The sequence below is a fragment of the Lipotes vexillifer genome, unplaced genomic scaffold, assembly GCF_000442215.2.
Source record: "Lipotes vexillifer unplaced genomic scaffold, Lipotes_vexillifer_v1.1 scaffold837, whole genome shotgun sequence".
Classification (NCBI taxonomy): Eukaryota; Metazoa; Chordata; class Mammalia; order Artiodactyla; family Lipotidae; genus Lipotes; species Lipotes vexillifer.
The window spans coordinates 342,262-359,419 of record NW_006775771.1 but is presented as its reverse complement, the minus strand read 5'-3'; the positions used below and the strand labels follow the sequence as shown (position 1 = coordinate 359,419).

The following is a 17,158-nucleotide window of genomic DNA, read 5'->3' as shown; positions in this document are numbered from 1 at the left end:
TATTACTCAAAGTGTATCTCACCAGGTACGAAAACTGGATTTGGTCCTGAAAAGTGTTAACATTTAGACTAAAGTATAGTCTGATGTGCACTTTTCTTTATTATGGAAATGTGTAAATCATCTCACTCAATTAACTATTGTGAAAAGACTACAGATATTTTTACCCAAAGAAGCATATAGAGAGATCAAAAATGTCTAACTATTTGAACCATTATTCCCCACATAAAACTTTTAGCTTAATCTGCTTTGTTATAGAAGGGACTTGAGTTGTTTGGGATAATTCATGCATAAGTTCCTCTATATTGCATGGCATATTATATGTTTCACTTTAATATCTCTGCAGCTATTACAATTTTAAATGGCAACAAAATGGAGAAATGAGGATTCTATGTGACTTCGTTGCTCTGGATAAAACACTTTGCTCCTTTTACAAGAAATCATAGTGGTAAACATGTCTTTCATAAAGCGGCAGTGTGTATTTATTGTGAGAAATACTTTGCTTCAAAATCGTTTAAATGAGGCCAAGAGGAGTTTAGATATAAACTTCATGCTGAGTTCAAAGATTTATAAAACCAGTCAGGAATTTTTAGTGATGGTGTTTTTCTCAGCTGAAGCTTGATTTTATGCATGTGGGTAAAATGGATGAATCAATGGGTTTGTGCTATAGAAAACCTCTGTATTTGACATAAAGATTCACTCCATCAATTTCACTAAGACAAATTAGAGTCAATACGTAAACCTACCTGTTCTTCATAAAAGTTCTAAATTTTGAAAATGACCAACATCTCTTTCAATCAATTTAACAAACATATTAATGACAAGATAACATGATTCATGGATTCAGCAAGGTGAAATGGATTAACAATGAAATGCTCAGAATATATTTCAGGTACCATATTATGATCAGTGGCCTTTGACCACCATATTTTCTAAACTAAAAATCACCCCCCCCTCTAGCTTGTGGGAATGCCTTTGGTAAGTGTAAATGCTAACAATCCCCAATTTTTGGAGATAGTTAAAATATTCCCTGGCCCATTGTAGTTATTAATTGTAGGAGCTAAATTTAAAAATATTCAGGTCAATTGCTTCCTTTGCAAGTATATTCTCCCATTCTGAGGGTTGTCATTTCTCTTGTTTATGGTTTCCTTTGCTGTGCAAAAGCTTTTAAGTTTAATTAGGTCCCATTTGTTTATTTCTGTTTTTATTCTCATTACTCTAGGAGGTGGGTCAAAAAAGATCTTGCTGCGATTTATGTCAAAGAGTGTTCTGCCTATGTTTTCCTCTAAGAGTTTTATAGTGTCTGGCCTTACATTTAGGTCTTTAATCCATTTTGAGTTTATTTTTGTGTGTGGTGTTAGGGAGTGTTCTAATTTCATTCTTTTACATGTAGCTGTCCAGTTTTCCCAGCACCACTTATTGAAGAGGCTATCTTTGCTCCATTGTATATTCTGGCCTCTTCTGTCATAGATTAGGTGACCGTAGGTGCAAAGCATTAATCTCCAAAATATACAAACAGCTCATGCAGCTCAATATCAAAAAAACAAACAGACAGCACTGCAGCCAAGATGAAGCTTTCTGGCTGACGGAAGAAAGGCGAGGGGTGGGCTCAGAGCCCCGGGAAGTGCTCGCTTGCGGCTCCACAGCAGCGGTAAAACTGGAGTCCCGCTCCAGCAGAGCCCGGCGTCCGGGCGGAAGCAGCGTTCTTTCTCGAGCGGTGGCCTGGCGGCCGCTTGCCTACACAACCTCAGACTTGGCTGCCCGGAACTAAGAGAGCATCCTCGCCTGGTGTTGATGTTGAATATGCCTTATTAGCATATTAAAATGGCTGTGCCCAAAGACGCCATCCCTTCCTTGTTGGAATGCCAGTGCCAGATCTGTGTGGAAATCCTAATTGAGCCAGTGACACTCCCTTGTAACCACACGCTCTGTAAACCATGCTTCCAGTCGACTGTCGAAAAGGCAAATTTGTGCTGTCCCTTCTGTCGCCGCCAGGTTTCTTCGTGGACTCGGTACCATACCCGAACAAATTCTCTTGTCAATATGGAACTGTGGGAGATAATTCAAAAACACTATACAGAGGAATGCAAGCTTAGAGCCTCTGGGCAAGAATCAGAGGAAATTGTTTATGACTATCAGCCAGTTCGCCTATTAAGTAAACCTGGGGAATTAAGAAGAGAATATGAAGAGGAGATAAGCAAGGTGGAGGCAGAGCGACGAGCCAATGAGGAAGAAGAAAACAAAGCCAGTGAAGAATACATACAGAGATTACTGGCAGAGGAGGAAGAAGAGGAAAAGAGACAGGCAGAAAAAAGGCAAAGAGAGATGGAAGAACAACTGAAAAGTGATGAAGAGCTGGCAAGAAAGCTAAGCCTTAATATTAACAATTTCTGTGAGGGAAGTATCTTGGCTTCGCCGTTGAATTCCGAAAAATCTGACCCAGTCACAACCAAGTCACAGAAGAAAAGTAAGAACAAACAAACGAACACTGGAGATATTCAGAAGTATTTGTCACCTAAATCTCAACCTTGGTCAGCATCACAGTCTGAAGTTGTACAAGAAGACAGGAAAGCCTCCATGTCTAAGGAAGCTGACAGCAGTGATGTGAAGAGTGCTACATGGCAAGACACAGAAATTGAGGAAGATATGCCAACACTTTCTCCTCAGATATGCCTTGAAGTTCATGAACAAGGTGCACAATCTTCAGTGGAGTCACCTATGCCTCAGTTATGTGCCAGTGGTAAAGAATGGTGCCTTGAAGGAAAAGTCAAAACAGGACCAAGCAATCATGAAAAAGAGTTATGTGTCATAAATCATGAGGGACCTGAAGCCAGAGTTCCCTACTCTGGAGAAGCTGCAGTTAAGCCTTGTGGCAAAACAGAGAGTCGGTGCACTGTATCAGATATGACACAGATAATTAGAAATAACACAGCTGAGACAGAAAATGAAGAGTCTCACCTACTGATCAGTAAAGATATCTCCAAAAGAAAAAACCAGGAATCTTTGTCTGAAGCAGTCAGGGATCCATGCTTTTCTGCAAAAAGAAGAAAAATGTTCCCCAAAGCTTCCTCAGACCAAGAAGAAACAGAAATCAACTTTACCCAAAAACTGATAGATTTGGAATGTCTACTTTTTGAGAGACGTAAACAAGAAGAACAGGACAGGTTATTAGCATTACAGCTTCAGAAAGAGGTGGATCAAGAACAAATGAGGCCAAACCGGCAAAAAGGATCCCCAGATGAATATCAGTTACGTGCTACATCCTCACCTCCAGACAAATTACTAAATGAAGAAAGGAAGAATTCCAAAGATAGAAACTTCAAAAGACAAACTAATCTAGAGCATCCAAAACCTAGGAGAGGCTCAAAAAATGAAAATGGGCAACCTTGTTTTAAGATCCAGTTGAAACGTTCAGTTAATGGAAGAAAGATAACAAATTCTACTAGAGATAATTGTAATGTTTCTAAAACTCCTCATTCCCTACAGCCTAGTAAGTCACAGAAAAGTATTTTTCAGATGTTTCAGAGATACACAAAGTAGTGCTTGGGTAAGGGGAGTGTTGTATAATCTAGTGAAGCTCTCTATCATAGATTCTTTTTAAATTTTTCATTAATTCTGCTTCGTGGGCATACTCACGGTCCTTTAAATTAAAGGACGGTGTGATTAGAGGGGAGGAATATACAAATGTGTTTCTGCCAAACTCGGTTGTAAGCAAGAGTCCCACTTCTTTCCTTTTTTAATCACTGGTGTACTAAATTTAAGTTGACAGTCCTTATGGATATAAAAATGCCTTGGCCAACTCCCAAGAAATCTTCATTTCCATGCATTTCCCCCCATATGCATGTTTTGTGGCCTTCACGCACCTTTTTGTACTGACTAGTAATCAGAGCAACATTATCGTATACCAAGTAGCTAAGGAATCCAGGCAGGGTTTAGAATCTAAGTTTTCTTGCAACTTTCCCATATATTTGCAGAGCACTTGGAGTACATCTTTCATAACACTAAAGTAATCTAATTTCCATGTCCACTTCAATTACTTTAAGTATTAGAGCATTTTTTTTTTTTGACTTAAAATGGGTTAGGATCAACGTGAAAGCAGAAAAATCAGAGTTTTCTGGAAACTTAGCTGACAGAAAGGAAACTAGACTCTTGATGCAAAGGTAGATAAGCTTGGGATGAGGCTGAGTGGGGTAGATTGACAATTTGGAGGCCTTGAAACTGAGTGGATGATCAGACAACTGGGTCCAGGCTGGAGTAGCAGGTGTAGTTTGGCAAAGTATTCTTCCTCGTGCTTTCTTTGCTAGATGGCACAGAAAACATTTGGGTTTTAACAGCTTTTCATACCATACTATCTAATCTGCTGTTCCAAAAAAGCAGGGGGGGGAGGGTTTACTGTAGGAGAGTTATGTCACAGTATCCTATGTTGTAGAACCTGACTAACCATGTGTTTATTTCCTTATGTTAACCTTTGTATTGATACGGACTTTTATTTGTGTTTATGGACAAAAATAGAAAGTTTGATATTTGGGTTTTGCTCTGTCTTGCCCCTGAAAGTTAAATCAGAAAGCTGCGATTTCATTTTGTGAAATTTAACTTAGAGACTATTAATCTTTTGTTTCATTAATAGGAACAACTGAGCAAACAACCGTTTTAACAGCATTGCTGCTGATATCTAGTTAGCCATCCTTTTAAGGTAATCAATGAACTGTCCTAGAGCTAATAATTCTAGCTTAAATTTGTCAGTGTTTTTATACATAATTAAGATTTTTTTCCTCCAAATTTTGTAACTGAAATTCTGTAATCTTTGCATACTTGATGGCGTCTACTTCAATATTGATTGGGTAATTATGGGTAGAATTCTAATGCTGATTTAAATTTTAGTTTACCCTTTCTCAAAAGTGATTGTCCCCTGAGTAATGACTGTGCTGAAATGTAGTTAGAAACTAACCAAATTTGTCTAAAATATATCTTTTCATCAAAAAAAAAACAAAAAAACAAAAACAAAACAAAAACAAACAAACAACCCAATCAAACAATGGGCAGAAGACCTAAATAGACATTTCTCCAAAGAAGACATACAGATGGCCAACAAACACATGGAAAGATGCTCAACATCACTAATTATTAGACAAATGTAAATCAAAACTACAATGAGGTATCACCTCACACCAGTCAGAATGGCCATCATCAAAAAATCTACAAACAGTGAATGCTGGAGAGGGTGTGGAGAAAAAGGAACCCCTGTGCATTGTTGGTGGGAATGTAAATTGATACAGCCTCAATGGAGAACAGTATGGAGATTCCTTAAAAATCTGAAAATAGAACTACTATATGATCAAGCAATCCCACTACTGGGCATATACCCAGAGAAAACCATAATTCAAAAAGGCACATGCACCCCAATGTTCATTGCTGCACTATTTACAATGGCCAGGTCATGGAAGCAACCTAAATGCCCATCGACAGACAAATGGATAAGGAAGATATGGTACATATATACAATGGAATATTACTCAGCCATAAAAAGGAACGAAATTGGGTCATTTGTAGAGATATGGATGGACCTAGAGACTGTCATACAGAGTGGAGTAAGTCAGAAAGAGAAAAACAAGTATATATTATCGCATATATGTGGAATCTGAAAAAATTGGTATAGACGATCTTATTTACAAAGCAGAAATAGAGACACAGACGTAGGGAACAAACATATGGCTACCAAGGGGGAAAGCGGACTGGTGAGATGAACTGGGAGATTGGGATTGACATATATACACTATTGACACTATGTATAAAATAGATAACTAACAAGAACATACTGTATAGTACAGGGAACTCTACTCAGTGCTCTGTGGTGACCTAAAAGAGAAGGAAATCCAAAAAAGAGGGGATATATGTATATGTATAGCTGATTCACTTTGCTGTATGGTATAAACTAACACAATATTGTAAAGCAATTCTACTCCGATTTTTAAAAAATAAAAAATAATAAAAAATAAAAACGTTCAGGTCAAAATTGGGATTGACATATATACACTACTATGTATAAAATAGGTAACTAATGAGAACCTACTGTATAGCACAGGGAAGTCTACTCAGTGCTCTGTGGTGACCTAAATGGGGAGGAAGTCTAAAAAAGAGGGTGTATATGTATAGCTGATTCACTCTGCTGTACAGCAGAAACTAAAACAACATTGTAAAGCAATTATACTACAATAAAAATTAATTTTAACAAATTAAAAATTAAATAAAATAGAAAAAAAAACATTCAGGTCGGCCAGAATGCATGGCAGTGGGCATTTCTAGCAGTGGTTATGAACAACTTTAATGTTTGATGCAACATTTTCTACATGTATTTTATAAAGTATACATAGATACTGACATTATTAATATATATATAATGCTGTCCAGTTTACAGAGCATTTTTTCAAATTTTATTTGCCCCTCACAACAACTCCATGGAATAGAGTTATCATCCTAGTTTTTCAGGTTAATAACCTAATTAGGAAGATGTAAAATTGGGACTCAAACACAAATCCTCCCTTTTCTGACTCCCCAGGCCAAACTTTTTCCACTGAATCATTCTGAATCTCTATTGATATGGTATGCTCCGTCTGTACTCATATAAAAATATACCTGCATACAACTTGGATTCCCATATCATTGGGAAACCTTCATCAGTGAAAACAGAAAACCATAAGGTATTATAACATTGTGTGATGTGGAGAACACACCATAATGTGGTAAGGGGCAAATTGCAGTTGAAGACGTTCTTTGTAGAGAATGAACATGTGAGTTTTATAACTACCTAGAGATACTAACATATAAAGACTTTTTTATTTCTACCTTACAGAGATAGTGACAGAAAATAACCTGTCAGAGAACTGCTTAAAATCAGAGATTTTAACCAGATGAACAGCATCAAACATGCTGCAGTAATAATCAGATCTTTAAAGATCTGATTATTGTTTCTGTTTCTTTATTTAACAAATATGTATTGAGTGCCTACTCTTTGGCAAGTATTGTACTTGATGCAGGGGTAGAGTGGGCAATAAAAAGGACATGGTCTCACCTTTGTGAATTACAGTCTAATGAGGGTGATAAATATAATTTTAAAAATAAAAATCGGGTTTCCCTGGTGGTGCAGTGGTTGAGAGTCCGCCTGCCGATGCAGGGGACACAGGTTCGTGTCCCGGTCCGGGAAGATCCCACATGCCGCGGAGCGGCTGGGCCCGTGAGCCATGGCTGCTGAGCCTGCGCGTCCGGAGCCTGTGCTCCGCAACGGGAGAGGCCACAACAGTGAGAGGCCCGCGTACCGCAAAAAAAAAATAATAATAATAAAAATCAATCGTATAATTACCATATGGACAAGGTATAAAGGAAAAGGGCTGTTTTCTATGTGAGAGGATCAAAGAGGTACCTAATATAAATTGAAGGATCAGGGAAGGCCCCTTTGAAGAAGTGATATTTAAGCTGAAATTTAAAGAATGAGTTATCAACTACTTTTCTCCTCTATTATCTTTTAATGTTACATCTTTTATCTTGTTAATGCTTATGCAATATTAATAATAAATTGGAATGGAGTTTAAAATACTGAAAAGAAGCTGCTAGATGTTAGGGATATATTATATATGGTAATTGTAATAATAGAATTGGAAGGTTAATTTACCATGACTGCTTTATCAGTCTACTATTGCTACATTCAATTTGTATAAAAACAACCCCAAATTCTCAGTAATATATAATGGCAAGGATTTATTTTCACAGATGAGGGTTGGCATGTCTCTCATCCTTGAGATGAGAAAGTGGGAGCTTTTTCTTCTCATGGCAATGATAAATGTACAAGAGGGAAATAAGAAACATGGGAGGCCTCTTAAGTCCTGGCAGAGTTGGTACACTATAACTTCTGCCCCATTCCATTGCCCAAAGCAAGTCATGTGGCCAAACTCAAAGCCAAAGGGCAGGGAAGTGTATCACACCCTTTAAGAGGCCATGGCAAGGATGTGGATGCAGAGAGAGGTGAAATATTGGAGCCAATAATTTATTCTACCTCTCTTGCTATGGATTATACTAATAGATATATCCCTGGCAGAGGTATATGTCAACAATGTATCAAATTTAAATAATTGACTTCAATAAACTAAGAACATCATACTCTAAATATATGCCCAAATTACGTTAAAAAGACCTCTGACTGGTTATAATGAATCAAGTCCAAATGATAGATTCCAAATTGTGGTCAACAAACCAGCTATTTTGCATTTGATGTAACAAAACTCCTAAACATGCTATTGTTATTCTACATGCAAAAAGTACTTACTGAGCACAGTAAGAAATACCAAGCAATATGAGACATGAATAGAAAACATACAAGTTTGAGACAATTATCCTTATCTTACATCGGAAGCCTGGACAAAGTTAGCACACACGGAAGATGTATCCAGTCCCCACTAGGCCATGTGATAGATGCCATGTGACAGGCATGTGATGGATGCCAGAAATGTGGAAGTCCTGATCTGTCTGCAAAGAAGTTATGAATGGGCTATGCTAAGTAGTGATTTGACTGTCTGAATCATAGTACTACTGGAGTTCAGAGGAGGGAGAAGTTGCTCTGGAATGTGGGGTGGGCCTTATGGCACAGATAGCATCCACGCAGGCCGAGATGAAAGTGGAGGGAAATCCTAGGAGAGGGAATGGTATTAGAAAATGCTTGCAATTAGGCATGCACATAGCATGTTTGAGAGACACCGAGGCTGCATAATGTAGAGCGTTTCTTGGGAATAACAATAATAATGATAGTAAAATAGCTAACCACATATAGTGCATACTGTGAGCCAGGCACTCTTCTAATATTTTATATATACCTCAATGTCAATTAGAAGATAGTGCTTAACTAAAAGATTTTGTTAATTTATTTTACTCAAGTATAGTTGTTTTATGTTGTATTAATTTCTGCTATACAGCAAGTGATTCAGTTTTATTTATATATATTTATATATACATATATATATATAAAACTTAGAGTTACTGATTTAATGGCATCCCATTTCATTAAAGAGCAGAGAGGGACTTCCCTGGTGGCACAGTGGTTGAGAATCCACCTGCCAATGTGGAGAACATGGGTTCGATTCCTGGTCCGGGAAGATCCCACATGCTGTGGAGCAACTAAGCCCATGCGCCACAACTACTGAGCCTGCGTGCCACAACTACTGAAGCCCACGTGCCTAGAGCCCGTGCTCTGCAACAAGAGAAGCCACCGCAATGAGAAGCCTGCACACCACGACAAAGAGTAGCCCCCACTTGCCGCAACTAGAGAAAGCCCACGCACAGCAAGGAAGACCCAGTGCAGCTGGGGGAAAAAAAAAGAAAAACAGAGAAACTCATTGAAAGTGTGAAAGAGTCATAACTTTTAAGTTATAATTAAAGGATAACTCCAAGCAAGAATTGCCTTTTGCCCCTTTATCTCTGCTCTGCCCACTGGATTTATAGCTACACATTACAAAAATGTATGTATCTGGGAAGAAATAAAAGATCAATTTCATAATCCTAAGTTTAAAGTAGGGACCAGATTGATTTATTCAGGGTATTAGATCTAGTAGCTTTTTAGACTGTGTGGAGACAAGAAAGAGATGCAAAAAATATAAATAGCACGGGCAAGAAGCGTGCCCTGTATCTACTGACTAATCCTTGTAAGCCAGATTATCATGGCCATAATGTGATCTGGTGACCTGAGCCACCTCTCATGGGGTCATATGAAGTCATATATATATTTATATATGAATGGTAATGGCAATGAAGTTATTGACTGAAAACCATGAGATTTCAGAACTAGAAGTGGCCATAGAAACCACCAGGTCTAGTAGTGCCCGCCCCCCATCTGACAGAAGATAAATTGAAATAAGAAAGGTCAAATTCAAAGTCACATTGAAACAGCAGAAACCGGCACCAGAATAGTGATAAACAGGTGTCTGATTCCAAGTCCATTTCAATATTCAGAAAACATCTTCTAAAAAAATTTAAAAAGTGGAAATGTTCTAGACAGAATTGGAATCAGAAGATTTACATACTAGTTGTGTGACTTTGGTCAAATTACTTGATTGTGCTCAACCTCATTATCCATAATTATAAAATGACAATAATAAAAAGTATTTCATAGCACTCTTTTTAGGATCCAATGAGATAATAAATGTAAAATTGTCTCTAAACTACTTAAGGCAAGGTCATCAACTGGTAGTCTCAAGGTGTTTATTTAGCCTGGAGAGTTTTGTAAATTTTTTAGAATAGCTTAAAATGATAAAAATCTGGATATTTCACATAAAAGTTTAGGGTTTTGGTTTCTCTTTAGAAATAAGAAAGTCTAGCAGTACAGAATTTGCATTTCCCTGTAGCCACAATTGGAGAGACATGCATAACAGTCACCACTACACATACTCATACACTATGTCAGTCATCACTGTACATACCTGGCTCTCGTTGGCATTGGGATACCCGCCCTTGACTTAAGGCTTGATTCAAATACCAGGTTTTGTTATGATTCAGACATAATGATCCGTAAGTTTAATAGAAACTGATACACACTTTCTATGGAACTAAACAGAATAAAATAAGCGTGAAATAGATATAAAAACATGTGGCTTGGAGTACAGAAGAAGTTATGGAAAACAAACTATTCTTGCAAAATAATTCCTGAACTTAATGGCCAACTATACATTTCTTTTATGTCTATTATAAATTAATCTATTTGGAAGGAGAATGAGACATTGCCATAAACCTCTTTTCTCCTTGCAAGTTTGTAAATTAAATGCTACTTCTAGACTAGTGGGAAGCATTTGCTCAGAAACACACAGAGAAACTGGGTGCTAGAGTGTCTTAAGCTGCATGGCTCCATCTCCTGGTTTCACATTTGCCTTTAAATTTAAAAATATTTTTATGAGGAAAAATCTGTCAATATTTTACTTTTGGTTTTTCCTTGCTTTTAGGCTTGGAAAACCTTTTATATTTTTATATTTAGGGATTCTTAATTTTACTTTGAACTCTTTAAGCCCACAGGAGTTCATTTTAATAAAGGAGGAGAGAAAATTCTTTTTTGTTGTTGTTCAAATAATACATTTCTTATTTTGTTCATTAAAAGATTTTGCTGTTCACATTAGTTCAATATGCCACCTTTATCTTGGTATAAATTCCTATGTATATGAGTCGATTTCTTGCCTTTCTAGTCTATGTCTATAACTTATTCATTTGTCACTACTATGATTCATTAATTACTGATGTTTTGTATGTTTTAATATTCTGTAGTGAAAGTTCCCACACAAAATTTTCTTTCTTAAAATTTCTTGAACATTCTCATCTACTTCTTTTTCCAGATGATTTTTTTTTTTTTTTTTTTTTTTTTTTTTTTTTTTTTTTTTGCGGTACGCGGGCCTCTCACTGTTGTGGCCTCTCGCGTTCCAGAGCCTAGGCTCCAGACGCGCAGGCTCAGCAGCCATGGCTCACGGGCTCAGCCGCTCCGCGGCATGTGGGATCTTCCCAGGCCGGGGCACGAACCCGTGTCCCCTACGTTGGCAGGTGGACTCTCAACCACTGCGCCACCAGGGAAGCCCTGTCATTATTGATATTTATAACATGCAAGCACTGAATATCTGACTCTCATGCACAGAAACTGACATTTTGCTTCTCACTCAAAAGTGACTAAAAAAAGTGACAGAGTAAAGCCACACAGAGCCATGTGAAAAAAATACATCAGACTGGATACCAGAGCACTCTACTTTCTGCTGGATACCTGAAGTACCCATATCTGCCTCTCTAATTGTTAGTGAAACTCTTGTGTTCAGCTAAACTAAAATGCTATTCGTTGAGTGATGGATTTAATGAGTGTTAATTAAGATGAGTCATACTTTTTCAAATGTTAAGTCAATAGCCCAGAATAATGAATTTGGAATAGACAAAATTTAAAGTTTTCTCCTTAAAAAATTGGAAGCAGTTCAAAGGAAACCTGGGAAATGATGGCAATAGCAAAGTGTGAAAAGGAAGAGAACCTAGGTGATCCCTGTCATCCAAAGGTAGGATCTGGTTTAGGGGCCCTAAAGAAGGACTCTGCCTGAGAGACAATGTTACTCTCCCAATTCTACTCTCAGAAAATGCTCTTTCAAAGGATGAGTTTCTCAGCAATTCATGTCTCAGTGGAAATTATACTGCAATCTAACTCTGAATTAAATTTGAGTAATCTAAGTTAATGAATAATGACAGCCGAAGTGAAAGTACTATTAAAAAGTTGTTTCTTCTGCATCTTTCTTCCTGTAATCTATAAAAAATTTATTAAAGGATATAAGTGTATACTTGAATGTGGAGCCATAATGAATTTATGTTTCTGGATGAGAAGAGTAACTACTGTAAACGTCAAGTCTTTTCAAAGTTATAGTCAATGCAACCACAATAAAAACTTGATAGGATTTTAAAATGGAATAAAAGCTAATGTTAACGGTCATCTTTAGGAGTAACTATCCAAGGGGCTTCCCTGGTGGCACAGTGGTTAAGAATCTGCCTGCCAATGCAGGGGACACGGGTTCGAGCCCTGGTCCAGGAAGATCCCACATGCCACGGAACAACTAAGCCCGTGCTCCACAACTACTGAGCCTGCACTCTAGAGCCCACTTGCCACAACTACTGAGCCCATGCACCGCAACTACTGAAGACTGCGTGCCTAGAGCCCATGCTCCACAAGAGAAGCCGCTGCAATGAGAAGCCTGCCCACCACAACGAAGAGTAGCCCCTGCTCCCCACAAATAGAGAAAGCCCACGCCCAGCAACAAAGACCCAAGGAAGCCAAAAAAAAAAAAGTAAATATCCAAGAATTTCTTAGAAAATTCTGAAACGTGAAAAATAATGAAGAGGAATTGGCCCTATTAGATGTTAAAACATACCGCAAAGCTAAAAATCTGTCTATGCATAGACGTTAGATGAATGGAGGAAAAAAAGTGTACAAAAACACACATATGGGGGACTTTCCTGGTAGCGCAGTGGTTAAGAATCCGTCTGCCAATTCAGGGGACATGGGTTCGAGCCCTGGTCTGGGAAGATCCCACATGCTGCAGAGCAGCTAAGCCTGTGCATCACAACTACTGAGCCTGCGCTCTAGAGCCTGCGAGCCACACCTACTGAGCCCATGAGCTACAACTACTGAGCCTGTGCTCTAGAACCCATGAGCCACAACTACTGAAGCCTGCATGCCTAGAGCCTGTGCTCTGCAACAAGAGAAGCCACCACAATGAGAAACCCACACACCGCAACAAAGAGTAGCCCCTGCTCGCCACAACTAGAGAAGAGCCAGTGCACAGCAACGAAGACCCAAAGCAGCCAAAAAATTAAATAAATAAATAAAATTTAAAAAAAACACAAAACCCACATATGTGTATGGAGATCAGGTACATGACAAAGTTGGCATATAGTAGTGAACTATTTAGCAAATATCATTAAGATACTTAGCTATAGATCTGAAAATAAAATGTAAAAATAGATCATTAACATATCATACACAAAGATAAATTCTAAATAGTGTGTACATAAAACTAAAAAAATACTGGAAGAAAACAGAAAAATATTTTGAAAATTTTGCATTGGAAAAAGAATTAAGCAATTCACAAATCCCTGAAACAATAAAGGGAGTAAACTAAAACTCTGGTTATTTAAAAAAAATTTTGAAAATTTATATCAAAATACTTAATAAATAAAGTTAAAGACAAACAAAAAACAGAATATATCTGTAACATTTCTAAGAAAAGGTAATTATGCATAAAATATAAAGTACTTCTAAAAGTAAAAGGAAAGCCAACAACCCATCAGGAAAAACTAATAAATAATCAAGTTTCTAAAACATATTTGCATGTTGATGGGAATGATCCATGATAGAGAGAGAAAATTGGTAATGCAAGAGAGAGAGAAACCTAAGGTTTAATATTCTTAAAAAGGGTGCAGTTAAATCCTAAGTGTTCTCATTACTAGGAAAAAGTTTTCCCTTTTTCTCTTTTTTGCTTTCTTTTCTTTTTATTGTATCTATTTGAGATTATGGATGTTAGCTGAACCTATTGGGGTAATCATTTCACAGTGTATGCCAATCAAGCCATCATGCTGTATGCCTCAAACTTATACAGTGTTGTATGTAATTATATCTCAATAAAACTGGAAAAAAAATTTTTTATGCACACACACCAAAAAGGATACAGGTGATGGGTTCTACAAAATGTAAGGACTAGTTCTTTGTTATTTGTAATGGGTAGAAAGAGCGAGAAGATGAGCTCATTTGCAGGCTAAGTTTGTAGAGTTGGTGGTTGCAAGATGAAGGAGTTGGCATCTTATGGCCTTAGGTTTTGTAATGATGTGGAATAAAGGCAAAGTTATTAGCTGAGGTTAGGAGGAAGGGTGGAGGGACTTCCCTGGACAAAGTGGTAACTGTAGGAAATCAGGGGGATTAGAATCATTTACAGTGGATTCAGATAATAAGAGTATCAACTCTCATAGGTTGTTGTATTAGATTTGATTATACCCCAGAAGCATTATGCTCACTGTGTCAACATCAGCAAGTGACAATAAATGTTAACTGTTGTGGTAAGGATGTTCAAACTCCTTATTCCTTCTGTTTAGACCAGGAACTTGACAGGGAACTCAACAAACATTATTAAGATATTCTCAGCAAACAATTTGCTGAATCATTTCCAGCTATTATATTCATGAATATATGCCACTAGTCAGAACATGATTCATTACTATGGTAGTGGAGACTATTAAGTTAGTAGATTACACTTTGATTTAGAAGGAAATGGAATTCAGAATATCAAGAAAATTGTTACAGAACATAGTTATCGAGAGATCATTTTTTACTCAGAGTCGTTTAGATTTTATGCCCATTGATTAGCAAATCCCCATTTCTACCTCCCCCCTGCCCCTGGAACCACCATTCCACTCCTTGATTTTATGAATTTGACTCTTTTAGATACCTCATAAAAGTTGAATCATGCAGTATTTGTCTTTCTGTGACTGGCTTGTTTCACTTAGCGTAATGTCCTCAAGGTTCATCGTTGTTGTCACATATTGCAGAATTTCCTTCTTTTCTGAGGCTGAGTAGCATTTTATTATGTGTATATACCACATTTTCTTTAGCCATTTATCTGTCAATGGACATTTATGTTTTTTCCACATCTTGGTTATAGTGAATAGTGCCGCAATGAATATGGGAGTGCTAATATCTCTTCAAGATCCTGATTTCAATTCTTTTGAATAAATACCCAGAAGTGGGATTGCTGGAACATATGGTAGTTCTATTTTTAATTTTTTGAGGAACCTCCATACTGTTTTCCATAATGGCTGTACATTATGTATTCCCACCACGGTGTACAAGTGTTCCCTTTTCTCCATGTCCTTACTAACACTTGTTGTCTTTTTTTTTTTAATAATAGCTACCCTGACAAATGCAAGGTGATACCTCATTGTGTGTTAATTTGAATTTCTCTGATAATTAGTGACAGTGAGCATTTTTTCATATACCTATTGATGATTTATATGTCTTCTTTGAAGAAATGTCTATTTAAATCCTTAGCCAATTTTGTAATTAGGTTATGAATTTGGGTTTTGTTTTGTTGTTGTTGTTGTTGAGTTGGAGGAGTTCCTTTTATATTTTGGAGATTAATTGCTTATCAAATACATGGTTTGCAAATATTTTCTCCCAGTCCATCAGTTGGCCTTTTCACTCTGTTGATTGTTTCCTTTGTTGTGCAAAATCTTTTTAGTTTGATGTAGTCTCACTTGTTAATTTTTGCTTTTGTTGTCTGTGCTTTTGATATCATATGTATGTAGTTACTGCCAAAACCAATGTCATAAAGTTTTTCCATATGTTTTCTTCCAGGAGTTTTCAGGCCTTATGTTTAAGTCGTTAATCCATTTTGAGTTAATATTTGTGTCTGGTGTATTTCTTTTAAAGTATGGTGTATGAAAAGTATAACATTATTTGCAAGTGGATATCCACACTTTTAATCAAGGCAGTTTTACATGGCCTAATAAAAATAGGGGTCTGAGAAAATTATTAGAAAAGATAACACCCAAAATATGTGTGAATAAATATTTATCAATTCACAGACTTCTCTCCAAAGCACTGTAGAAAGCAATAGCTTTGTCTTCATTTCTAATGAGCCAGACCAGGTCAGAGAATTCTTTGACCCTGAGAATATATTCACTGACCCCAGTGATCAGAAGAGTCTATTCCCCCACTAAAATTTAAACAACATCACTTAAGACTATCCCATGAACAACACAAAACCAAACGTGAGATCTGAAATTACCACATTTGGTTATAAAGTAGGCATGTAGAGAACCCCAAATATACTTGTGTTTTTTTAAGATTTTCATTGAAATAAAATATAAAATTTTAAAATTCTTGTAAGAATGTAACTGTGGATCACAGTGCTATAGGATTGTAGTTTGAGAAATACAATACTAGGTCATGCCAGGAAAGGGCTAATCTTAAAATATTTTATTGCATCCATTAGTGACACTCTTGCAGCCTAGCCAAAGCCAAAGTGTGAAGAATGCTTGAAATAGACTTGGTGGGAATGGCTGTGCACAGTACTGGAATGCTGATGTTTTGTCCTAAATGCTGATGTACCATGCAGATATGAAATCATCCACTACACCATTTGTTAATCTTTAACATTTGTAAAAAACATTTCACAAAGTTATTAATAACTCTATTTGGCTCTAGAACAAAACAAATATGAAAACTATTGGTACATGTAAGTTTGCAGGTCACTAAAAAATAGTGCCGGGCTTCCCTGGTGGTACAGTGGTTAAGAATCCTCCTGCCAATAAAGACGCAGACGTAGAGAATGGACATGAGCACACAGGGAGGGTGAAGGGTAAGCTGGGACGAAGTGAGAGAGTGGCATGGACATATATACACTACCAAATGTAAAATAGATAGCTAGTGGGAAGCAGCTGCATAGCACAGGGAGATCAGCTCGCTGCTTTGTGACCACCTAGAGGGGTGGGATAGGGAGGGTGGGAGGGAGTCGCAAGAGGGAGGAGATATGGGGATATATGTATATGTATAGCTGATTCACTTTGTTATAAAGCAGAAACTAGCACACCGTTGTAAAGCAATTATACCCCAATAAAGATG

At 37.3% G+C, this 17,158-nt stretch overlaps 1 protein-coding gene across 1 annotated transcript; it reads left to right on the top strand.

Annotated features, from left to right (window-relative positions):
* Window positions 1-1,788: 1,788 nt before the first annotated feature.
* Window positions 1,789-3,570, top strand: LOC103083828 (E3 ubiquitin-protein ligase RNF168-like). The gene has a single exon (XM_007450184.1). It carries the CDS (start codon window positions 1,822-1,824, stop codon window positions 3,535-3,537), a length of 1,716 nt encoding a protein of 571 aa, XP_007450246.1. The 5' UTR covers window positions 1,789-1,821; the 3' UTR covers window positions 3,538-3,570.
* The last annotated feature ends 13,588 nt before the right edge of the window (window positions 3,571-17,158 follow it).